Here is a 25,509-nt window from a genome sequence, read left to right on the forward strand (position 1 = left end):
ACCAGGCACCGAGCTTTTGCGCACATGTGCGCAGAAAACAGGGAAGAAGACGTTTTTTTCTCTTTGTGCTTTTGCCAGTGTTACGCCTTTCATGTATGTTCAGTAGAGACGACTGCTTTAATTGGAGCTGAAAAAAGTGCACTCAGATTTAAAATACGAAGGAAGAAGGAAGATGACATTTCCCGAAACGGATAAATGTATTAACAGAAGGAATTGACTGATGGGGTTAATTATTAACGTTTACTTAAATGAACTAAAGCAGCCTCACGTGAATATTCAGCTCCCATTTCTTAAATCACACCCACACAACAAACTTGGTGCCCTTTTCTCTTGAGATCTTTCTTCCCCCAAACCCCTCTCACACATATAAAAGAGAGATATTAAAATATGGCTAAGAAGTAAACATATTAGCCAACCCTTTTATATCAGTTAGGACTGAGCACACGTGGTAGAAGACAGAATTTTCATCCCAACAAAACCAGGGAGATTTTTACAAGGCATCCTGCGGCTGAAGCAAAATTAGCATGACTTTACATCAGTAGGACTCCAGGCCACAGTGCTTTATGCCCCAGGCAGTCCGGATGTTTCCCCACCGCCAGTCATTACAAGGTTTGCTGTCTGCATGCAGTCATGTGTGTAGAGCTTTAAGTCATGAGTGTGCATTAACAGTTCACTCTGTTTGCATGCCAAACACCACGTTTACCCCCCGAAGTATATTAGTTCAGCATCCTTGAGTTAAGCAGATAATCTTGCATGCACACACTGAAGCTTTACTTGAATTTTACACGTTTTTAAGCAGTAAAATCAACTCAGTAGATAAATTAAAATGTTATAGCGTGCAAAGTAAACAACAACAACACACAGAACAACAGAGAGCTGCATACTTGGAGTCGTTTTAAAGCTATGGCTTCTCTGCCCCCTTCTGGTTGTTCCTAACCATAGACGGCTTCTTTTAGGTGCCAGAAGAAGCCAGAAATATGATCCTCCCCCCAAACCCATTCGCCCCCAGTTTACAGTACTGAAGCTAGAAACAGGGATTCACAGAGTCATTCATATACTGAACAGGCAACTGCTTCACAAGTGTAGTGTACATTCATACGGGAATGAATGGTTGTGGTACTTGTTCATGCTCAACAATCCAGAAAAGGAAATCCCATCTGGACACCCCTTTTTCATAGAAATAATAATAATAATAAACTTTATTTATAAAGCACACTTAAAAACCAAGGGTATGCCAAGGTGCTTAACAAGTAAGATAGAGAATAGGAGGAGGATAATAGAAATAGGACCAAAGCAAGTGCTAAGTATGCAAGCAGGTAGCTGTCACTGATACATAGGAAAGCAACAGGTACAGAGCAAACAAGAATTTAAATGAGCATAAAAGTGCATAATATAAAATCATAAAAGAAATATTAACTAGAGGGAAAGGCAAGATTGAATAAGTGGGTTTTTAGTCGTGATTTGAACAGTGCAATGGAATCAGATGCGCGGAGGTCGAGAGGAAGGGTATTCCACAGTACCGGGGCAGCCAGAGCAAACGCACGGTCACCCCGGGACTTCAGCCAAGATCTGGGTTGGGTCAGAAGTAGTTGAGTGGCAGATCTGAGTGTTCTAGCAGGAGTATGTGGTTTGAGAAGTTCACTAAGATAACTTGGCGCTAATTTATTAATTAATTTATTAATTTATTAAATGCTGCATCCAGATGAACAGAATCAAATTTCAGGTATGACATTAAATATGTACACTACTGACCTGAGCGTGTAGATCAGTGAGTTATGCTGATCCACTGCAGAGGATGTGGTGGCAAAGATGACGTTTGTAGAAATTTATAATGTTATAAAGAAAAAATACAGTTCTTAATTAAGCGCTGACGGTTTAATTAAATACCCATCTTCACACCTGTATACAACTCTACTACATGTCATTAAATTGTGTCCTGTCTTTCCAGCAATGTGAGTTTTGCTCTTCTCTCACTATGCCCTAAGTTTGCTCCTCCATGAGCCTGGTTCTGCTGGAGCTTTCTTACTGTTTAACGGAGGTTTTTCTTCCCCACTGTCACCAAGTCCACACTTACAGGGGATAATCTGATTGTTGAGGTTTTCTTTCTAATATTGTTGGGTCTCATTTTTACAATATAAAGTATGAAATATATATAATATATTTTTACAATACAAACTAGAAACTTGAAGTGAAAACTCAAGAAATTCAAACACATCAATATAGAGATGGAGAACTATGCACAAGGAGCAGATTGTCGTATAAAACACCAAGAATACTGCAGAAATATTATTCCTCTTAAACTGACACATTCATGAACACTGCAGGGAAATTGTTAACATGCTAAAATCAGTGGAACTATTATTCATGTTTGTTGGGAAACTTGCTTTGCATTTTGAAGATTGTACCGTTACAGTTATGGACACCAAGCGTTTTTGAGTGCGATCAGTCTCTTATTATTTTTATGTAGCTGTAGTAAATATAATACAGACAGGCATATTTCACTGACCAGCTTTAAGAAAGCAAAAAGTGATTTGCAGCCAACAGGAGTCTGCAGGGTGTGCCAACACAGACCTCCACCAGGAACAGAGAGGTGAAGCAGCCAGCTACAGCACCATTAATGTGAGGCTGCAAGCCATCAGCTGGCAGCTTGACACCCTGCAACTCCAAATTCATGAGCTCAACAAACTGTTCCAGAGTCACAGCTTTTCTGATGAAATTTCTAAAGCTAATGAGGAGCTGAACTATAAAATTCATACTCTGTAGCAACAAATTTAACAAAAGCCTGAAAGACATAGCCATGGCCACTGACTTTAATTAAATTAAAGCAGAACGTGAAGCCATAAACCAGCAGCATGAGGTGCTCAATAATGAACTTGAGCACATAGAGGAAGAGGTCCACAACAAAATAGCCTTTGAGGAAATGTGTGGTGAGATTAAAAAGTCCACAGAGAAAATTAGACAACAGAACACAGCAATGCAAAAGGAAATCCAGCAACTCAAGGACAAGCATGAACAACCAAACTCACTGGATGTCACAAAAGCAGCAGAATGAAGCTTTGCAACAGGAGATTCAGGAGATCCACAGACACATCCAGAGCAAAATCTCCGCAAGAAACCACAACAGTGTAGTGTCAAAAGAGGCCTTGAGTCATCACAGTGATGCCTTACGACGGGAACGCCAGAATCTCTTCAAGAATGAAAGAAAAAGTAAATACTGGAGAGGCTCTGTGCGGTTAAACACAATGAAAATGACAAATTGGAAGCTGTTGTCAACCATCAGCTGCAGATCGAACAAACTTTAAAGGATAGATACCTTTAACTGGAAGCTGAGGAGAAGGTGGCACCATGCAGGCACAGAGCAAAGTCCTAATTAAAACTCACGTGAAGGTCTACAGAAAGGTTCTGAATGAAGAAGCTTGGAAATATAAGCACAAGCTGAGAAAATAACGCTGATGCCTTGAAGAAAAGAATTACTCTCAATGAAAGTCAAAGTTTATGAAACTTTGAATACTTATAAGACTGGTTATAAGTCAGGAGGTGCTGAGCAACACACTCTCAAAGGAGAAAGGTTTGCAGGAGAAAAATAATGAGCTAAAAGCTGAGAAACTGAAACGCTCTGCAACAGACTCTGAGGTGAAAAAAATCTATGGTTTTATGTATGACTCACTGAAAACAGAGAAAGATGCCATCAGCCAACACATTGATTCTTATTTTGTTTCCTCCCCAAATTGACCACAATTTGCCATTTCATTAAAGTAACCAATTAATCAGTCACTCAGTCAATCAAACAAATTTGGAGATCCATTAAAATAAACAACTAAATAACTATTTTCATCTGTAAATGTGTGTTTAGTTTTCATTTCAAAGTCTTCTAATACCCTGGTCCACCTTATCGCCTGGTGATTGTCCTTGTGGTGCTGTGTGAAAGTCAGCACAGAGCATTGTAGAAAATATTTCTTTGATAGAACAAGAAAACATCTCTACAGAGAACATGATGAAGGAACAGGTTGAGCTTTACGTGCTTTACAATAGTCCAATAGATATATCTAAACATAGGTACCACCTCACCCACAGCTATGCAGGGAAAAGATGTGTCAGCGTGACTGTCCTATCAGAACGAAACAGCTGCACATCTTCATGCATGTAGGTTGATCCAAGCAGGAGGTCCTGTACTAAGTCATCATAACTCTTAACTGCAAGTCTGCTTGATGTTCAAGCAGCTTGTTCTGCTTATGTTATTTCTGCAAATCGAGTAAAGAGTCTGCCCAAAGAAACCTTGTCTTTTCTTGTCTTTACACGCACGCTTAATGTGATCCTTAAGGTTCTTAATAAGTCAGAAGTGGTCAGACTCAAAGTGGTCAGACTGAGAGCGCTCTCTAGTGGCAGATCACTGAATACAACGTCCATATTCTTACTCCTGGTTTGTCTCAGAAGGTGGTAAACTCTCAACATGTATTTGGCATTTACCATGAAGCTGTGTAGTCTGAGTGCCCACATGGCAAAGAGTTTATGTGCAACTCTGGCAAGCTAGCATCCTCAGCGTGGACATAGTTTGCACATCCAATTGAGGAAACTGCTTTAAACTGATGGGTGGTCAGTTCAAGTCCTGGTGCTTCCATCAAAGCAAGAACCAACACTTGTAATCAGCTGCTCAAAAAAATTAAAGAAAGACTTTGAAAACACGTGAGGTCACAAAAATAATGCTGAATAATGTATTAGGAACGAAAGGATGCCACATCAACTGTCAACCTGCAGATCAAAGTGACAAAATGATGCGGCAGGCTGGTCTCTTTTGCAAATATTTCATTGCAGCATCTGTGAATGGTACTCATAAGTTTGTTTGACTTCCACGTGCCTGTATGCATGTCTGGCAACATCAGGGCATGCTCCTAGTGAGAAGACAGATGGTGTCCAGGGAGATCTCCCAGATCTGGATCAGGGCATCACTGAGCTCCTGAAGCTCGTGTCGTTTCTTTGCATCCATCTCTCTTTTTTTGTGGTAGGTGAATGTAGTATTATTTGAGTGTTGAGTGGTGGATACACACCTTTGTGAACTTTTAACACACATGAAGCTGATGCCTGGGAAAGAATGCATGGAGCTGCAGTTTTTTACTGGTCCAATCTTCTTCTCGTTCTCATGCTCAGCTGTTTGAGAGGTGACCTTGTTTCTTTTAGTGTCTCTTTGACTTCTCACGGTCTGATGAATGAACAGAGTGAAAGATAGGACTGTAGGTGATCTCAGCTTCATTCAGCACAAATGTATAAAGGTCCTTGAAATTCTTGTGTTGTGCTTACACTTTCTGTTACTTGCCAGATTTCAGATTCCAGTGGGAAGCTTTCCAGTCTGGCAATTAATGAACAAGCTTGTGATGTTTCTCACAGTTAGTCAATGTCAAGCCCCTTAACATGAAGCAGGGCATCTTAACAGACAGTTAAGAGTCAGCACAGAGAGTCTAAGATGTTTCAGAGTGCTTAAGCATTCTTTGCTTAAATTCTAGGCCACTGGGTGAGTCTCTGAAAGCTGTCTGAGTGTCAAATATCTTGCTAAAGCAACAATTCAGGCATGCTAGTAGTCTTCATTATCATTTCTGTAGAAGGTAATGTCCATTTATTTTTTCAGTCTGAGTTATTCAACTGGAGTGATTGTAATTTCATTAATGAAAAAGTGTTTGAATGAAGTGATTTTGAATTGCTCTGCAACTGGAACCTTATTTAAGGTGACCCAGTTTGGTAACACCTGACCAAAGGTGGAAACATCTACATGAGAAGGTGTTGGTATTGTTGTTACCAGCATGTTTTTTGCTTTCATGTTTCTTTGTTTTTAATGTGCTTAATGTAGCATGTAAAACCACAGTTTTGTCTCATATTTTATTACAATGAGCCCAGAACACTTATCAAATGTTTAAACTGAGACATTTTACTACTTCATGGAAAATATTAGCTATAATATTAGTCTCAAAATACTGGAGGAACATTTTCCAACTTATTAGTTTCACTGGCAACAGGTCAGTGAGACGATTAAGTATATAAATGGTGTCTTAGCTCAATTCTAAATCCTACATCTCTGACAGAATAGAGTTGCATTAGTGCCATTAGTTTCCACATCTGGAAAGCCATCATTTGTGATGAAGAGAAAAAAGCATTTGTCTCCTTCCCTGAGTTCTTTTTTTCTGTATTCATCACACTTTAATGTTTCAACACATCAAATAAATTTTGATATGAGATTAAAAAACACTTTACCCAAGTAAATATAGAATGATACTCTTCATGAAGGCCGTATCTTGCCTGTTGCTCACTAAACCCGTCATCTATGGCTCTGTTTTAGACAGTGTTGAGGACTTCTGTTGTCATGGATATGTATCAACATGTCTTCTTGAGTCATTTCAACGTATGATGAGATTTAACACTCAAAAATACATGTTTTCTGTGTCTTTCTTATTTTTCTTAGGTTTTTTAGTGAGATTTCTTACTTTGCACACATGAATCTTCCATTGCTCATACACATGCAGCAGCTTGGGGACCTTTAGCTAGATTGCCCTCCTTCGGATTGTTACCTTGGAGAGTATACACCCACTACCAAACATTGGTGTGAATGTAATACTTTCTTTCCTTTGCTGTACTTGATCACTGCACTGAATCCATGAGGGTACTGCTGAAATTGCCAATTAGCTCACGCGCTGTTGTGTGGGAGCACACGCTGACCCATAAATCCACACAGACAGCATGGAACAAAGTAGCATTACCAGCAACAAACAAGACCTTCCATCATTTATCTGAACCCAGCTCATAAATGTCAATAAATGAAGGGCGTACAGTCAGGAACCAGGCCAGAAAACAGTATGCTGAAATATATTGAAGTTCTGAGAAGTAATTATATTCAGTTTTAAAAGATAAAGACCATAAAGAGAAGGGAAATATATGGATAAAATATTATCAGTGTGGCATGTCAGTGACAAACCTCTTTACTGTTATATACGTCAGCTCACACAGTCATAAAACAAACACTCCCGTCTTCCCATTCGAGCTTTAATATTAAAGACTTTCAGGCCTTAGGTTGCAGAGCAGACTCGCAGCATAACTTTGCTTCTTGTTGAGAAGAGTCAGTTAAATATTTTAGTGCTGCATCGTTAATCTGTGAGAAAAGGCCCCAATATGTCAGAAAGCACAGCTGACAAATCAGTGGCGGAATTAAGTTGACTTATTGTAAACCTTCCTAAAAATTATATATAATATTTAATTGAACTTTCTTTTTTTTCTACCTTTGTTTTTACTGAGTGATGAAGTCCATGCTTCTCCACAGGGCCATGGTCTGCGTACAACGTAGGAAAGCTGCACTGCTGTTCTGGGTCTTTACCAGCAGCCTGGTGCCACTAGAGGGCGCTAGAGAATCAAGTAGTAAGAAGGTACAAAGCTGTTTAAATAACAGTGGAGAGGACACAAAGGCAAAATCTCTTAAGATGGTAAAACACAAAATCTAGAGGGGTAAAAATTTGGGCAGAATTAAAGTTGTACTGACAGCAAACTCTGTTCTGGTTCAGCTTCTGATTTCCCAACGTAGTCTCCACAGCGGATAGATCCACATGTGATCTAGCACTGGTTTTATACTTCCTGACACAACCCAGGCTTGGGATCAGCACTCATGATCCCCTGAAGGTGGGTTGGTGTTTCCTTGTGGACTATTAAAGTGAATGTGTTAACAGCTACATTTGGAGCCAGGTTAACCAGCAACAGGCCCATTAACAGTTGCTGTTTTACTAGTATAAACAGAGGGGGATAACACAGCGAAAATATTGACATAAGCATATAACAATTATTTTAAAAAGAAAGAAAAAAAGGAAAACAAAGAGCTTTTCTTACGAAAAGCGGCCATCATTAAAGATCAAGTCTGAGAGCTACTGGAGCAGCTGAGTTATGGCTCTTTTGCAATCAATTTCTCCCACCGCAACTATTAGCCGTTAAGATTTCATATTTTTGTAGAACACTGCGTATTGCACAAACAAGTGGTGCCACATCACCTGTGAAAACCAATAATACTTTAGGAATAAACTGAACATTTCCATTGTTCAATTTATTTATTTTTTAACTTTTTCAAAGCGATTACAAACAAATAAGAAAGAAGCAGAAGCTTATAGATGGCTAAATATACTAGTAAAAAATAATAATGATAATAATGAAGAAAAGATAAATGCTGTTAAATTAACTCCTTTTCCTTTGCAAATAACAAATTTAGAGAACAAGGCCAGATAAAAGTCTGCTTTTTTCATGAGTAAGCCATTTATGTCTTAAAAGACAAAAATCATAAAGACAAAGAAAATATACAGACAAAAATAATAATATAGAAATAATTGTACTCGTTTTCCTTCATTGTCTTATCCAAAGTGCCTGCATATATAAGCATTTAACAACAAAACAAGCACTGATCTGAAACCAGCATTAAAAGGCCCAGCACAGAGAGAAAAGAGAAACAGGGATAGATGGAAGGAAACAGCTGGGGCCAAATCTTTGTTTTCTGTGGAACTTGGACTAAAACTTACAGACATGCAAGTTTAGTACATTAATGTACACATTACATATGTACAATTATGATTCTGTGAAATTACCAAAAGAATCCATGAAATTGTTCCAGTAAGAGTCAATTTAATAGTATACTGTGTATCATGCACTATACAAATATATATATATATAAACTGGCATTCATCATCTCTTGAGTCATCATCATGTTCGCCTCTTTTTTAAGATTTGTTAGCTGAGTGCTCTTTTCATTCAGTCGAGGCTCTCAGAATGTAAACAGTCTCTTTGTGGCTTGCAGAGGTTTACTGAGTTTTTGGGACATGCCAGCATGGTTCAATAAATTATCAATTATAAATTAAAAACGTGTCATTTTAAATATATGAGGCTCGAAGAGAAGAATAGGGAATTCCTCAGATCAAAGGTGGGACTTACCTGGGAACTTGAGACAAGCAGGTCTCAGAACTTCTATGATGGAATAATCTTCATACACGACGTCTCGGACCAACAAGCTGTAAATATAAACCACTTTCCTCTCTGGATGTTCGGAGTGATGACTGACTTTATCCACTGACATAAAAAGCATCATTTTACCAGAAACTGAGAAAACTGTTCACCTTCATTCATCAGAGTGGAAAAAGCATTAAGTCCACTCGTGCAGCATCACTACACTGTTGAATGTTTAAGTCAAACTTTGGGCGATTGGGTTTTATGCTAAAATAAAAACACGAGCAATATATGAGTTTGTTCATCTTCTGGATTCTTTGTTGCTTTATTTGAAGTGCCCTTTGGATGGGATATACATAGAAAATTAAAAAAAAAACAACCTCCAAGGCACTAGCTGGAAGGCAACACATGTAATATCAATATTCTTACAGCAAGGTCACATTTAATCTATAAAACTGAAGTTTTTAATTTTTTTAAAATATTTTATTAAAACATTTAATTTATTATATTAAAAACAGACAAAACAGCAACAAATATCTTGATTTTTTTAATTACTCAGCGTGTTGGCTTCAATGTTTGACAGTCCTCTCAGCTGCTCCTTGTTGCTCTGCCTTTCTCTTTAAAATACTCTAATGGTGTTCTGTTGGATTCAGATGTGGTTGTCTCAGTTTAAACTATTTTCTTCCTATGGTACTTTTGGCAGTGACAATCTTTTTTGAAAATTCTGGAGACTTGGAGTCATGTTGTCAACCAGTAATTTATCTAAAGACATTTATCAAGATATCAAGAAACATTCCCCCAACACTTCATCCAGCCACAGGTCATCACAGTCCCACCTCCCCGCCTCACTGCTGGGACTGTATTCACTGTGGTGGTCTTGGCCCAGCTCATGCTAAACATGCTGGAACAAATCTAGGGAAAACAAATTCATCCGTCATCTGACTAAGAAATCTGCTCCTAATAAGCACCAGGCTTCTTCTCATGTTCGTAACAGTTTTGTGCTGGAGAGAGACTTCCTGTTCGTTGTGGTGAACGTTATGTGAGTCATCTAAAACACGTGGCTGTGTTTTCTTCAAGAGCTAGACCGTGCTAGAGAACAGCTACTGTGGTTGGATCTACTTCTTCTGATTATTTATGCATCTGTTCTTTTGCCGATAGACACCCATAAATAAATAAACTGTACATTCTGATGCTCATGTTAATGGATCCAGGCTAACTGGAGATCAGAGAAGGACTTGTTTTGGTTTCAGTAATCACATTTTCTGACTTGTCACTGATCTTTTTGTTGTGGTCAGAAGTTTACATACATCATGGGTATGAACTCTACCAAATCTGCCAAGAAGAGGGGAGAAATTTACAGCTGGAAATGTCAGTTACTAACGTGTCTGGTTCAGCTGCAGGTCGATAAAGGAAATTTAACCAAATGTATAAATTTTAAAAGCTCTATGTACATTTTTGACATTGTGTGGATTAGTGAAGATCCAAAATAAATACTAACTTGGGAACACAATTCATGTTTGTAAAGTCATTAAAGATGACACCCCAGAAACTGAACAGTTCAAAGAAATAATTAAAAGCCCCAGATTTCAATGACATTCATGCACACGATGACTCGTGTGTAAGCTTCTGACCACAACTGCGTTTGTTTGTTTTTGTGCTTATGTATATTTTATGTTTTTGTTTTATTTTTATGTGGTGGAAATATTTCACTCGTGAACCGTTTTATATTTCAGTGATATTGCACACGGGTATTCTCACTTCTGTATATGGCAGCTTAGCATGTAAAGTTTTATATTTCAGTCTTTCATTTTTAAGCCCATTATATGAAACAGGCTCGTCATGGTAGCAGTTATTCATCATACGAGAAATGGTGTTCATGACTGATGACAAAACCCTGCACCTTTATAAATCTATATACATTTTCAGTGGTGGGAAAAAAGAGGAAAATTTCCACAGAAGCAAAAAGAAAGGAAATTTAAAAAAAGAAATAAAATACAATAAAACAGGAAATTATTGCGCCCCATTAGGCTCCTACATTGCTGCATATTCAAATCAACCGTAGAACTTTTTTTCCTTTAAGGTGTTCATATTTTTTTTTTAAATCTTAAGAAAGATGAACTTTTCTGTAGAATAAAGACAAAGCAGATATGTAGGGCCAAGAAAGGAGAAAACATTTTAAGTTAATGTTTAAATAAACTATTCTATGTTGTATAAGTGGACAGATTTTACTCTGTAGTCAGACCCCCCCCCCCCACCCCCGTATTACATCAGGTGAGGTACAGTCCAATAGCAGATCTGAAATGGCTGCAGCAGTGAAAATGCTGACTGATATGTGGAGCATAAAAACAGTCATGTTGTCTGTATTCACGGTAAGAATCTGGGGGGAAAAACCAAATCTGAGCAGCAGTCAAATTTGTCTGTTCTGATAAATAAGAAAACAAAGCAGCAGTGGTCAACATTGTCAATAATCAATTTCAGGAATAATGGACAGCAGCACATAATCCATGCCTGAAAGTAGTGATTAACACAGTCATCATTCCACAATGGGCGTAGGATTCGAGCGCCTCCGTTTAAGAAGAGGCACACAAGTCACCTGCTAACACAGGTAATAGGTCCATCTGTTTTCAAGCAAGTTGCATTAACGCACTTTTTGTCCTCTCATTTCTTTTTCACCCTGCTGTAAAAGATCACTACCAACCAAAAACACACAGGGCAAATTACACAGAGTACCACTTAGATATCTCCATGTCCCCTTCACTGTGTGAGAGAGCGAGGATGCTGGACGGGTGAGGGGTGAAGCAAACTGCCGAATGCCTGGAAGTGTGACGGGAGGACAGCGGTTGAGGATGATGAAGAGGACGGCAGGCTAAATTCCACCTGCAGCATGTGGGAAGCACTGGCCCCACCGCTCACTGTGCCACAGTCAGGGCCCTCAGAAAGTAAATGTTCGCCACGCATGTGTAGCTGAAAGAAACAAGAGTTTGGGAGCCCGTGGTTGTCATGGAGGGCCGGAGAGTTCCCGCAGGCCCACTGGGAGGTCTCAGCAAAGAGCTGAGACTGGAGCTGGACTGGAGCTGAAGGACAACAACTATCTGAGCCAGATTCCTGCAGGCCGTCTATGGGCGGGAGAGAGAAAGGACATCCGAACAGCTGCTGAGGACACTCGTCGCCGCACAGCTCTGACAAGCCCATCACCAGCTCACCATCTGGACAGACGTATAGAAATTCACAGGACGACAGATTAATAAAACCTCCATTACTGTTGTCATATATTCTAGGGTGTATGTTTGATGTCTATGGTTACAATGGCATCTGAAGAGTGCTTTTGTGCTCTTCTAGCGTACCTATTTCTACTACAGAGTACCCAGCAAACATTTAAACGGCTGGCGGTCTTTTCTCGAACGATAGTCATAGTTCCAAAATGAAAGCTGAACCGATATCAAGAATGTTACCTTCACATCAGCACCAACTTCCTAATAAAAACGAGGTTCTTGTCGAACGTCCTTGTTAGATTTTCAAGCACGAGAAAGTTTGTGTTTAAAAATTCTGTTTTACGGTCTATTTATTGATCAGAATAAAGGAAATAGAAATTAAATTCTCACAAGAAAAGCATGAAAAGAAAAGAAGAAACCTTAGTGGTGACTCAAATTCCTGACCTCACGCTTTCAGGTCGAGAAAACCGAACTTCATGTTTGAATGAAGCATTCCTGAGTTTATGACGTCGACGTCGCAGACAGAGAGGGAATAATTGTCCAATGTGCTAAATTCACCAACAAAAAAATGAAAAGAAATTTAGATTTACGAAACTGAAAACAACTTAAAAGTGTTGTTTATTTAAAACATTTAAAAAGATTCCAGGAGCACTACTCTGTGAGTACGTGACGATGTAAAATCCACGGAAATATTCATGTGGATATCTGGTCACAACCACATATTAGTTGTGAAAAAATAATGAATAAATAATAAAAATGGCTATCATTCCATCTTTGCAATAACTTAATATTCATTTCTCACTGTTTAAGAGGCGAGCCGACGTCCCTTTTGTTATATGCGGAAACAACATCTACATCCATCGCTCTACATCGGCGTTGTACCCCGACCTGTCCTGACCAGGGACGCGACGCCGCAGTTTGAACCATATTTGCTGGGTAATCTCCTCAAACATCCTCCTCATATGAGGAGATTATGAACTATCTGAAATATCTACACAACTCTGTTTACTGCATGTTTTATACTGTGAATTCTACACATGCCGTGCTGTGTATATCAGCGAGCCACTGCAATAAATGCATTTTTAACTGTAGAAGTTTTGCTACACTGATTTTGAAGTTTATTTTAATACAGCCGTCTTATTTTGAAAAGATGTGACGGTATATAAGAGAAAAAACTGTATTTGGAAAAAACAAAGGGAAAAAAGCAAAAAGCAATATTTTAAATAACATCTCCAACATTATTCAGACACTATTTGCAAATGCGCTAATTATTACACAGCCAGAGGAGGCTGCTTACGTTAGACCCGTTTCTTTCCTTTCTCATTAAACTTTGTCTATTTATTTGTCTGATTATTTCCCAGTGACCACATTATTTTAGTTTTCTGTACTCATCCTCTTTACCTGCAGGCTGCTCAACCTGCTGTCTGTGGCCTGAGTGGACTGAGGTCATGGCTTTAAGAGAAAACGGGGAGTTCGTCTGCGCCTGGGGCGGCCCTCTTCTTCTGGAGCACCATCAACATGCACAACATGCCCAAGCGCGCACACACAGACACACGCGCACACGTGCATACATGCGAGCAAAAACACAACACAAAACAAATGTATACCATGAAAATATTGGGGAAAACAAAGGAAGGGAGACATAAAATGTTTCATATGAGACAGGGATAATAAATATGTCAAAATAAACAGGAAGAATATATAAACAAACAGGAAATCAATGGAGCCCATGTATAACATGACTGAAAGATGATTTGGCATGTATGTTTCACATGGCATGTAAATGGTTTATGTACAAAAAGATGGGTAAACATACATAGCTTCAGTTTTATCAGACACTGAAACTTCAATGTGGCAAACTTTTCTGTTTATCTACTTTTTCTTTTGTGAAGAAGAAGAAGAAGCTTGTGTCTTTACTTTGAACTTAAGGCCACAGTTAATAACACTTTAGATTGAAGCCTTTGCTTCACTATTATTTGAATATTATTTTAGTTCTCTGTAAGAAAGGACATTTTGTGTGGCAAGAGCTCACCAAAGTAAATATAAAGAGCTTCCATCTGAGCCATCATGTCAGGTGTTTTTATGAGGCGACCTCTGGTTTTTACCTTGTTTGTCCTGGTCCAGGTTCGACTGTGGAGGTAACGGGGACTCCAGCTGCCCTGTGCCCATGGAGCTGTGAGACAACAACCTCGTGGAACTGTTGTTTCCCTCGAGTTCCACAACCTCCCCATCCTGGTCTCCATCCTCCCTGCAACACACAGCAGAACTACTTCCAGCTCTGATAAATTATGTGTTTGCGACCTACAGAGCTCACAGTTTTCACTCAGACAATTTTTTTTATAACAAAAGTAGTTGTTGTAAAATCTGTTCATATAACTTGGATTAACCAGCTCTTTGCAGACCACCAGCATCTTTAGACGTCCTTTGAGTTGAGAGACTTTAACAGATAGTTCACAAAAACTTTATTTGCTTACAGATCAAGTGAGGTGGAATTTGTCAAAATGCTGTTAAAGTGAAGCAAAAACATGTGGGAATGAAGAATTAGGCCCTTCCAGGTTCCAGTTGTAATAGGTCATCTGGTGTAACCTGATGTAGTTTTAGTGTAGACTTTTTACTTACTTGTACTACATTTATTTAATTTATTCGGTGGACTGGAGAAAGAGCGTAACAATGGTTTAACCTAATAACACACTAAAAGCGCGCATCAGGTTTTCTAATTTGCAAGGTAGGTCAACAATTTTTATTTATCATGTTCTTAAAAATTCTGCAACATCTAGACCAGTTTAATCTAAAACTGAGCGAGCCAAGAGATCATCAATACCATCAATACCATCAGGATCATCAGTAACCCACAGAATATTAAGGAGGCTGTGTCTCATGAAAATACTGCCCAATGGCAGCATGTAAAAATTAAAAAGTAAGGGATTTAGAATTGAGCTACCTGACAGGCCTCACGCTTAGAAAGTAGACCTCTCTGAAGTCCAAAGCCTATCTGGCAATTTTACAGGAAGTGATTCTAGACATGTACCAAAGTGTAAATTAGCACTTCCTTTACCCGAACTCTACCTCTTTATCAAGTGTCATGAAAATGAGCTTCATAGTTTTTGTATGATTCTGTTATGAGACCGAATCATACAAACTGTCAGTGCTGTGGCTACAATGTAGCTTGCCATCACCAGTGTGTGAATGGGTGGATGACTGGATGTGTAAAGCGCTTTGGGGTCCTTAGGGACTAGTAAGGCGCTATACAAATACAGACCATTTACCATTTTTACCATTTAGAAAAACAAAATACCAAAATTTTTGCAGGTATCACAAAAAACCAAAAATCTTAAAGCTACTTTCAGCTACTCTGGAGAGCATGTTTGATATGGCAGAGTTTGGAAGTACTTCCTGACACAATCCTAAAAGCAGGTATCCCCTTCAAGGCTGTCTCCTTGTGCAACACTTTAACACTTCAGAACTGCTCTCTGTAAAGTCCCACTCGGATCACTTGCACATGTACATTTGCTGGATTTCTGTAGTCCAAACTGTTTCCATTTAGATTTCATTGTGGGGTACAGGACAAATTTACAAAGAGGTTTGAGTGAATTTGTTGTCCATAATTAAGATGCAAGTGGACAGATGGGAGCAGCGGGGAGCAGTGCAGTGCTCCACAAGGAGACAAACCTGAAATCCGATGGCTGTTCTTGTTTTTATGTGCCGTTCTTTCTGATTGCACCTTTTATCTAAAAGACTCTGGTTATCTTCAGATTGGTGTCCCAGCAACACTCACATGCTCCCTGATTGCAGGCTGTACTTCTTGCGGCTCAGCCTGGTAGCCTGCTGAGTAAAGTACTTGTGACGCTCAGACTTCTTCCACATGTAGTAATACTCCACACACTCGCCCACTGAGCGTGTTCGTACCTGTGGATAAGAAGAGGTTGTTTTTACATTAGCGGAAAATAGTCAACACTTTTAAATCAGCGTATCAGGTAGCAGGTCATCCTCTGGGTGCTCACCTTATTTGCCTGAATGAGGTGGAAGTTTTTCCCATAAACTCGATACCCATGCTCAAAGTTCCTGCACTCCTCCTCGCTCCAGGAGCAGAGCTCTTCTAAAGACAGCGGACATCAAAAATACGTTTATAAAGCTACATAATAATTTTACATTTTTACATAATTGTAATTACAATCACATAAACTAAAGACAACAGAAAAACTGAAATGAAAAGTAACACTCTTAATATCATAATCTGTTAATTTTGCTTTCCTGTTTCTAGCATAATAAAACAGTACTGGACTTAAACTGAAGGCTCATTTCTGATTTGAAGGTCATGAGGTCACATCAGTGAGTTATTCCTTCTCTGCAGTGATGAAGTTGGCAGCTATAGTTCCACCGAAATGGTAATGAAACGTCATACTTTGCACCGGAAAAGAACTACACTGGCCTTGGGTTGTTGAATAAGCCTGCATTTCTCTCTTTTATTAAGAATACCATAGATTTTTCATTGACACTGGTATGCTGTTACTGCAGATCTAATTCTAACACAGGCTTTATTGAGAAGACCAGGGGAGGCTGACTTTCAACGACTGCCCTTTTTTCATACTCGCTTTTGTGTCATGGATACTTAAAAATGTTATGGTAACACAACTATTTACACATCTACAGACCAATCAATTCTTTTCCCTGAAACAATTCGGCTTTAGACCAAAATATTCCGCAGAAATAGCAACCTGTTATTTTACTAACAGTATTAAGGGCTTTTTTGGTGGCAGTTTTGTGGGGGTGGAATACACACAAACTTTTGAGGGTCTTGTTATTCTTGATCTAAAAAACGCATTTGACACTGTCAACCATGATATACCCAAATGTGCAGTGTGTGATGGATGAACAAGAAAGAAAATTAGTGAAACTATTGAAAAACAGAATGGGCATTCCCCAAGGACTGCTACTTGTTCCAATGCTTTGCACTCTGTTTATCAGTGATTTGCCTGCAAGCTACCCAGAGGCTGACGATAACATTTTACGTTTTTAATAATAATTTGAGATCCGCAACTCAAATTTGATAAACATGAAACAAATTCAAAGACTGTTAAGACCAATCTGAGCGTTTTCAGTCTTATTCAACACTAGATGAACTTTGCGGCAGCCCAGCTGTTTATGCATTCTTTCACATTTTCGCAATTTGTGATATTTTATGACAGTATGGGTCTAAGTATCACCATCTACAACTAAGCACCTTGTATCTTTATATAAACAGACTCTAAATAATGAATTTAAAAAAATACAGTCCACTTAGTTTTGATGGTTTCATTCATATCTTTTGTGTTAAAGTAGTTTTTAAATGCAGACTGGCCGCATACATCTAGATGCATAAGACGGTGACGGCAGTCACTAGGACCATGATGGACAAATTTGGACAATCAGCATTCTCCATAATAACCTGTCACCTATTCAGGAAGCATGTCCTGTCAGGCCTCCTGAAATCAAATTAATTATAGATATTGAATCTTATTAAAAGTCAAATTTTGGTAAATGGCAAATAAGAATCATTTGTTAATTTCTGTATGGTTTTATGTGCATTTCATTACATTTATGTTTTCCCCAGTTATGTCTATTTATTGACTTGTATCTATATTGTATAGTATGGTAACGGTTTTATGTAACTAAATATGATAAAATCTTGTGTGTTGTGGGTATAAATGCCTAACTAGGGTCAACGGTTAAAAATAGGCCACAGTTTCATGTCTGGGAATTCCTCAGTTAAGTTTTGCCCTTGCTAATGGATTAAAAAATTGTATAAAATACTGGAACTGCAAAAACCTGTGACATATCGGTGCAACAATTTTCTGATGACTTTAAATTTACATACTATCAATCATTATTACAAACTTATTCTGGGTTGTTCACAAAGGTGTAAAATGCCCAGTTGGGGAAAGTAGGACAACAGGATAGTTCTTACCACTGAATACTTTCACGTTGAAACGAAATCGCCTCAGTGCTTCTTCGACATTAAAGTTGCATTTCACTAACTCGTACAGTGCCTGAAGGTTTAGAGGAAACACAAAAACTGTCACTCAGTGAAGACTTACCTCTCGGTTTAAGGCAAGTTAAAGAAAACAAGAACTCTTGATTATGGACATAAAGGCTGACCATGTTTAGCCATGGTCCACTATGAGTTCAGGTAATGCAGACTAAACGAGACAAGTAGAAGAAGTCTTCTGAAACGTCTTAAGGAGATTGGGATGAGGTTAGTAATCCAGACATCTGAATAACAAGACAAAAGTAAAATCTTCAAGTAAACAGATCTAATAATACATGGACTTCTTTTTATCCAGCTGTTTGTTTCTTTCAGCGTGTACAGAAGGCACATTTATTATATTTTACCACAGCTAAAAACTTGGTTAAGATGAGTCATTCGCCTTTGTGTGGGGGGCAGTTGCGACATTGCCGTGAAGGAAGAGTACTTCATTACTGAAGAGGGGCGTAGCCAGCAGTGTTTGCTGAGATGTACCTGTTCATTGTCTTGGACAATGACCTCCTCGGTTCCTACTGCCTCCTCCTGGCCACGGGGTCTTTGTGCATTCAGCAAGAACTCCTCCACTTCATGCACTGGCAGAACCCCTGGCCTCCACAACAACTGGTCTTCGGTGCTGTAAGCTAGAGGGTGACAGGCACAGTTTCTCAGACTTACAGCGGACACATTAGACACGTTTACTTTGTATCATGTTTGTGTTCGCACTGTGCTTTACATTATGGACTTGAGTACACCTCAGTTTTTCTCAGCCTCAGCTCCTCTCTTTCACTCTCACTCTCTCTTTCATGCATCAACATGCTTTGAAAGGCAGTCTTGCCGAGCACAATGAGGTTGATGTATTTTTTTGTGGATGTATTTGGGAGGTTTTTTAGAAGCAGTGACAAATTGTCCTCCCACATTCCTTATAGATTTGTTAATAATGTAACAGCAATTTTTAATGAAGGCAGCACGACCACACTCTGCACACTGAGCTGAGTCCAACAGAACTGTGCTGGTCCTACATCTTGAAGCAGGTCACAGCACAGTACACATCAACCACACCAACTCTGGGGAGTCAAAAGTGCTTGGACACAGTACTAAACACGTAATCCCCTCTTCCATTAGTACCATCCGATCAACTCGCCACGGTTCACCACAGTTTTCAGGACTTTCCATTAGATCATTCCTAAAAAAAGTACCAGGCACAAGGTACACATGCTTGGCCGGGGTTCCAAGTGATCTGAGCAGATACTAAAATGTGACATCGTCAGACTGCATGCCACCGATTGGCTGGTCAGCGGTGTCACATAATGAGTCAAGAGAGTCTCATTCACGAAAATCAACATCGCCATTTTTGAAACCCGGCAACGAGGGAAATGTCTACGGAAAACAACACCGTGGTCCCCGAGTGTGATGAAAAGCCACAGACAGAGCAACAGGTCTACTTCCGAGTCGAGTCCTGGCGAGTCAATCTGAGTAGGTTCTAATAGAAAAGGGGTTTTAGATTGATTTGGTGATATATATATATATCTCTATCTCTCTCTCTCTCTCTCTCTCTATATATATATATATATATATATATATATATATATATATATAAAACAGAACAACTGTCAAAAATGACATTTTCAGTTGCTTACCTCTCTCCTGGTAGGTGTACGGGCTGATTGGAGGGATTTTTGCCTGATACATGGAGCCAACCATGATCTCCTAAACAGGAAATCCAAACATGAATAGTCATAATTGTGAAACGTGTGATCATGCCTATAAAAGCTACAATTTTATTTTAAAATGTACACGTGTTAGTGTTCTTTGTGTAGACCTACAACCATGAGAAACACAGGCCTGTCCAAAACAAGCTGTTACATTTAGAAAGCTGAGCTTCTGTGGTTTTAGAACTTGGGAGATTTTTTCCTATTAACCGTTTCTCTGGCTTATATGAATTTGAATTTTCTTAAGTAGAGCATTTTTGGCCAGCCCATTAAAAGCATCGTGGTTCTGTTGAAATTAGATCTCAGCTCAGTAGCCTAACTTTGAATTATAATTAGTGCCAGAGCAGGAAAAAGTGTCATGTTTATATAAATGTAACCAAAGCCTATTGTGTATTCAGCTTTTGATTGCACTGATCAAAAGAACCATTACCAAAGGGTTGATAATCCATATTTTATTGCTGCCTAACTGTCTTGCTATTGGCATTTTATCTGATTTGCTTTCCCATAAAGACAAGTTGCAACGTAATGTGTCTCCCTTAAACTTAAAGGTGATTGAGAGTCACTTAGTCAAAATAAGATTATTATGCTCAGTAACCCACCTTTTGCTCTTCATTGGATGGAATAGAGACATCATCAGAGTCTTCATCTGATGAACTGACCAATGTGTCTTTGTCTCCACCTAAAACACATGAAATATTAGAGAAAGATCAGGAGAACATTCAAATAACGCCACAAGATTTTCCATGCCATCTTAAAAGCCAACTCTTTCTGCTGATTAATAAAGGAAATCTTAAGCATATTTGAAACCACAATCCTTTATAGTCATGATAAAAAATAAAATGACAATACACTGCATCTAACTCAGTATGAACCACAATTCAGTATAAAGCAGAACTCGCACAAAAAGTACACTATCAATGAGCAAAGTGGCACCTCCTCTTTTTAACCTGTTCAGTGCGTTCAGTCTGTGCACCATAAACAACACTAAAGCTGCATACCTGCTGTACATTTGGTTTTCATGTTTTATAGAGTCAGCACCTTTCAAATAGAATCACTATCTGGATATGACTGTTTCAATATATTAAAACTCCTGTAGTTTGAAATATCTCTCTGCCTTTGATTTAATGGTGTCATATGAAGAGTGACACATATATGCTATCAGACAGGAACATCTCATAACAACTTCCACAGAACTGTATAAAATCAATGCTTATTATGAGTGCATTTCCCTAGGATCACAAACCCTGACAGGTTGTGTTATTTGAAATGTCATCAAAGCACCAGAAATTCGATTCAATTCGATTTCAAACTGCGAACCTTTCTTAAGCTCAGAGAATTTCAGCGAGTTTTAGTGTTATATGAAAATGTGTTAATGCGTGTCTCCCTGGGTGTTACCTTGGATGCGGCGAAGCAGATCCGAGGTGTTTGAGGTGACTGAGGGGGTGAGATCGTCGGCTAATGATTCTTCCTGCTCCCCAGGGAAGAGATCCTCAGTTATCTGATCCTAAACCAAACAAGAAATAATAAGACAAAAAAATAAAAACAAAAGACAGAACAGTAAAAATATAAAAACAGAATTAGCATATTCATTAGATGTACAATCATTCAATTTGATATTTTTGACTGATTCTCAAAAGTTCTCTGACTGATTCGACCAATCAAAATCTGTTTTGATGAATAAATGAAAGACGAATGAGGCCACGGGTGTGTTCTGTGCACCTCAGGTTGTATACCTTGTCCAGTGTCATGTCTGGCAAACTGGCAGCCATGTGACAGGTCTCCTTCTCTGGATCTGATACTGTATAGCCATAGAAAGCCAGCAGCTCCTCCAAGGGAAGCTCACTGGCCTACAAATAAGGCACAGAGGGAGGCAGTGACAGGTGGAGGGGAGGTGATGGGGTATAAGAGGGAAAGAAACCACAGAAATGTATAAATAACACCCACATTTCTTGAAAATCATCTACATGTCTGTCAGTTTAGCTATCTCAAGCACACTTGACACTTTTCCCTGGTCTGTCCAAATAATGCCATCAGACTGATTGAGCAGTCTCCTTGTAAGATGCCTAAAACACCCCCAGAGTGTACTCAGTTTACTCAAAGTAATTGAACTGTTCTGTAAAAATGTCAGAGTCAACATCTGCACGTCCCATGTCATTTCCTGAACACGGTGTTCAGAATTTCAGCATTTTTAAAGGTAAAAATGAATATTTCTTTACTTTACATGTTATGACAACAGACGTAGAGATTATGAGAAAAGTAAATGGTTCTGTTAATTATTTAAATCATCTTCTTCTTTGACTGCTCCCTTTAGGAGTCGCCACAGTGGATGATCTGCCTCCATCGCACCCTATCCCTAGCATCCTCCTCTGTCACACCAACCCTCTGCATGTCTTCCTTCACTGCATCTATGAATCTTCCTATTTTCCTGCTGCCTGCCATTTTTCCAGTATAGCCACAATCTCTCCTCTGCACATGTCAAAACATCTCAGCTTCCCTCTAACTTTTTTCTCCAAACTGCTCGACCTGAATTGTCCCTCTGATGTACTCATTCCTAACTCCACCACCTTATTGCCATCTTATAAACCTTTCTTTTCACTCTTCCTGCTATCCTTCTGTCACAAATCACCCCTGACACTCCTCTCCACCCACTCCACCCTGCCTGTGCTCTCTTCTACACCTCTCTTGTGCACTGTCTGTTGCTTTGGATGGTTGATGTCAGGTATTGAAACTCATCAACTTCAACTTCATATTTACTCCTCTGTTAAACTACAATTTAAAATAATTCTGTTGAAATGTTATATTGAAGGCAAATAATGGCCATAAAAAGGGGGGTTTATTAAGAGTTATCGATGCTGCTGGTTAGAGTAATTATTAAAATTCACATTCACTTGCAGTATGTGGTTGATAGATTTTGGTCCTCAGACTGTTTTTCATTTTTGTCAAAAAACGCTGCTGTTAAAATTTCTATGAACTAGTAACTGAATTATTTCAAAAGCAAATGTTACATGACTTTAGAGTAACAAAACTGTACTGAACAATAATAGTCGATGCCATTACTGTCAGTGCTGTAGTACACCCTGCAACTATAAGGGTCCCATAATCACAGGAAACTATTTTGCTGAATATTTTTGTGTTTATCACACATATAAACATGGCAGAACGTGATCATACAGTGTGGGATGGTGTCGCCATCTTCATCGAGCGAGGACTCTTCTCCTCCTCCAACTCCTCTAAGACCCGTAAAGACTTCTGCTTCTCCAGATGAGGGCCTTCATTGCTGTATCTCCTCCACTCTCCACTAGGCCACAAGCTCTGCATTCATGTTTAGATGCTTATCACCCACCTACAAACATGCACATAGATAAAGACAGTATGTCTGTTATGTTGCATTCAAACTCATGTAAAATAGCACAGGACATTAAAATGGTGCCGTGGCACTCGGCACAAATGAACACATGAACAACACAGGATCAAATAGTGGCTGATCCTGGCTCATCCCATTACAGGTCAGCTGACTCCTCACTTTTCAAGGGCTCTTCTTTCAACTTATGAGACCTGCTGCTCTCCAGACTTAGGTGTTAAACTTAATAACAGATTGATCATTGCACTTGTGGGAAGTTTAAGCGCAATATAATGTAACTTTAAAGATATTTAAATGTCCAAGAGCTTATTGTGAATTGTCACCACAGGATGGTCGGTTTTGCTGTGATACTACATTAACAAAAAAAAGCTTCACGGTGGTTTTCCTGATTCATCGACACGATTCCAGGCTAGGCTTTGGTCTGAACTAATCAGATACAATGTACGTACAGGATGAAGGCCACATAAAGAGTTTATAACCATAGTGGGAAACTTTGGGTAACACACTTACAGCAGTAACCGTACAAGAATCTCGCCCAAACCTACTTCACATGAAGTCCCAGCGCTCTCTAAATTAGATTATAATCTACTTCTTACGACGCCAAAAGTCACCAAAAATCTCCCAACCCGTCGGTCGCTGTCTGACTGACCAGGGGCGCTTTCCTGCGACTTGGTGCTGAACGCCTCTTCCTCTCTCCGGCTCGCTACGAGTGGCAAGAAGGAAATAACTACTTCTCAATATTTCTGAAAGAGACGGTCGGAGTTTGCCGCCGCCGAGTCATGACATCTCTCCCAACTTTTTCACTAAACCCACTTCGCCGGCAAGGCACACCTGAAATAGTTCAGCACCCCCGTGTTAGACCCTACCGGGCTCCCTATTGTTTTCTACGGCTTTACTATCAAGGCTGAGGGAATGGCTCTTTAAAGCCAAGAACGCGGAGAGAGGCGATACGCTGGAGAGGTTCTCCATTTCTTCCGCCGCTTCCCAGTTAAATAGCCCCCGTAGCTCTCTTTCAGCAGTCGTTCACCAGCCGGCCAAACCCTCGGCAGTCTTGTGTATCGTACGGAGTGACAGAAGTCTTAAATTCGGCCCAGCTTCTCTAACATTTGGGTCATTACATTTCTCGTTTTCGCTCACTTACCTCCGCCATTCCGTTTCTGCGCAAGCTGACTATTGCCCGGATGTTGTAGGTCTACTCTTCTCTGCTGCTCCGTTTATTGCCGCAACGATTCAGCAACAGCGGCTGCAGTGCAGCGTCGCACACAGTTACAATGACTTTTTTTCAGTAGTTTAGTTCATTTTGTTTAAGTTTACAACTTTTTTTTTTTTTAATCCTTCGTAGTTTTAAGTAAATTTTTTTTTAAATCGCCCCGAACCAACACTTTCGGTATCACCTCTAAAATTTTGTTTTACTGTAAGTAACAATTCTAAAAATATTACTAGAAAAAGAAAAAAGAAATTTATCGACTGATTAGTTCAATTATTCTTCGCGTTAAAACTTAATATAATAGTGACCCAATTTCTGCTCCTCTGCTATTAAATTAGTAAACAATAGTTTGGCACTGGATGCATCTTTAAGTTAAATGTAAATGCCCCCCTTTACCAACACGTCCACGTGCGGTTGCTGAAAGACACTACGGTTTGTGCTGATTATGCGAGTGGAGGAGGGGACAGGACATGGCCAAAGCAGATAAAGATTGCTTATATGGCTTTGTCCTCAGCCAGTGACTGCTCAAAGTTGTCAGCGACTATAGAAGCATATAATGTAGCTCTACGTGTTGTCACCATATTCTCTGACATGCCTTAACTAAACTTGAATATCAAGCAACGAAGGTGAGCATATTTTAAAAAAACAAAAAGAAAAAAGAAGCAGTTTATAGTATCAACATTTAACTAGGAAGTTTAAAAAAACTTGTTAAATACCGTTAACTGAAGAATGTCTGCTTAGGATGGCATAGTATTTGCATAAATACTATTCAACGTCTTCAAAGTCTTGCGCCACCTCTTATCTCTTTACATTTTGCTTTCAAGGAGCCAGACTTTCTTGTAATTTTATAAAATGGTTTCTGAAGGTCTTTCAAAATTTTTCTTTGGACATTGGTTGCTTTTTCAATTATTTTTAGTCCAGTTGTACCTGACCATTTCAACAGGAAGCTTTTTCTTGTTCACTTTACCTTTGAATCACCGAAGCAGAGAAAGGCACCTAACTCATGAGACGAACCAGACAACTTAGCAAAGCCCTCATTTTAAATTGTGTCTTCAGGCACGTTG

General features: G+C 39.2%; 1 protein-coding gene across 2 annotated transcripts; it reads right to left on the reverse strand.

The window, feature by feature from the left end:
- Window positions 1–9,247: 9,247 nt before the first annotated feature.
- On the reverse strand, window positions 9,248–24,458 carry mier2 (mesoderm induction early response 1, family member 2). Of its 2 annotated transcripts, XM_084922210.1 has the most exons (13): window positions 24,380–24,458; window positions 23,049–23,220; window positions 21,611–21,724; window positions 21,273–21,381; window positions 20,477–20,556; window positions 19,806–19,875; window positions 18,664–18,809; window positions 18,112–18,193; window positions 16,169–16,263; window positions 15,943–16,073; window positions 14,273–14,415; window positions 13,569–13,669; window positions 12,053–12,161 (listed from the first exon to the last, which is right to left on the reverse strand). In XM_084922210.1, the coding sequence occupies exons 2-12, from the start codon at window positions 23,193–23,195 to the stop codon at window positions 13,614–13,616; spliced, it is 1,173 nt and encodes a 390-aa protein (XP_084778336.1). In that variant the 5' UTR covers window positions 23,196–23,220; window positions 24,380–24,458; the 3' UTR covers window positions 12,053–12,161; window positions 13,569–13,613. The 2 variants fall into 2 exon arrangements, with proteins under 2 accessions (XP_084778335.1, XP_084778336.1); XM_084922209.1 differs by lacking the exon at window positions 13,569–13,669 and having other exon boundaries at window positions 9,248–12,161.
- Window positions 24,459–25,509: the final 1,051 nt, after the last annotated feature.

Source organism: Perissodus microlepis, chromosome 23 (genome assembly GCF_051167445.1).
Source record: "Perissodus microlepis isolate ML-2025 ecotype Zambia chromosome 23, ASM5116744v1, whole genome shotgun sequence".
Lineage (NCBI taxonomy): Eukaryota > Metazoa > Chordata > Actinopteri > Cichliformes > Cichlidae > Perissodus > Perissodus microlepis.

What these genes read in the sequence shown, in the direction of transcription:
- mier2 (XM_084922209.1), bottom strand. Translation starts at nt 23,195, where the DNA reads ATGCAGAGCTTGTGGCCTAGTGGAGAGTGGAGGAGATACAGCAATGAA. An exon ending in CAACGTGAAAGTATTCAGTG is followed by an intron (nt 16,264 to 18,111) that starts GTAAGAACTATC and finishes CGCTGTCTTTAG; the next exon opens with AAGAGCTCTGCTCCTGGAGC. An exon ending in ACCTCATTCAGGCAAATAAG is followed by an intron (nt 16,074 to 16,168) that starts GTGAGCACCCAG and finishes TCTTATCCACAG; the next exon opens with GTACGAACACGCTCAGTGGG.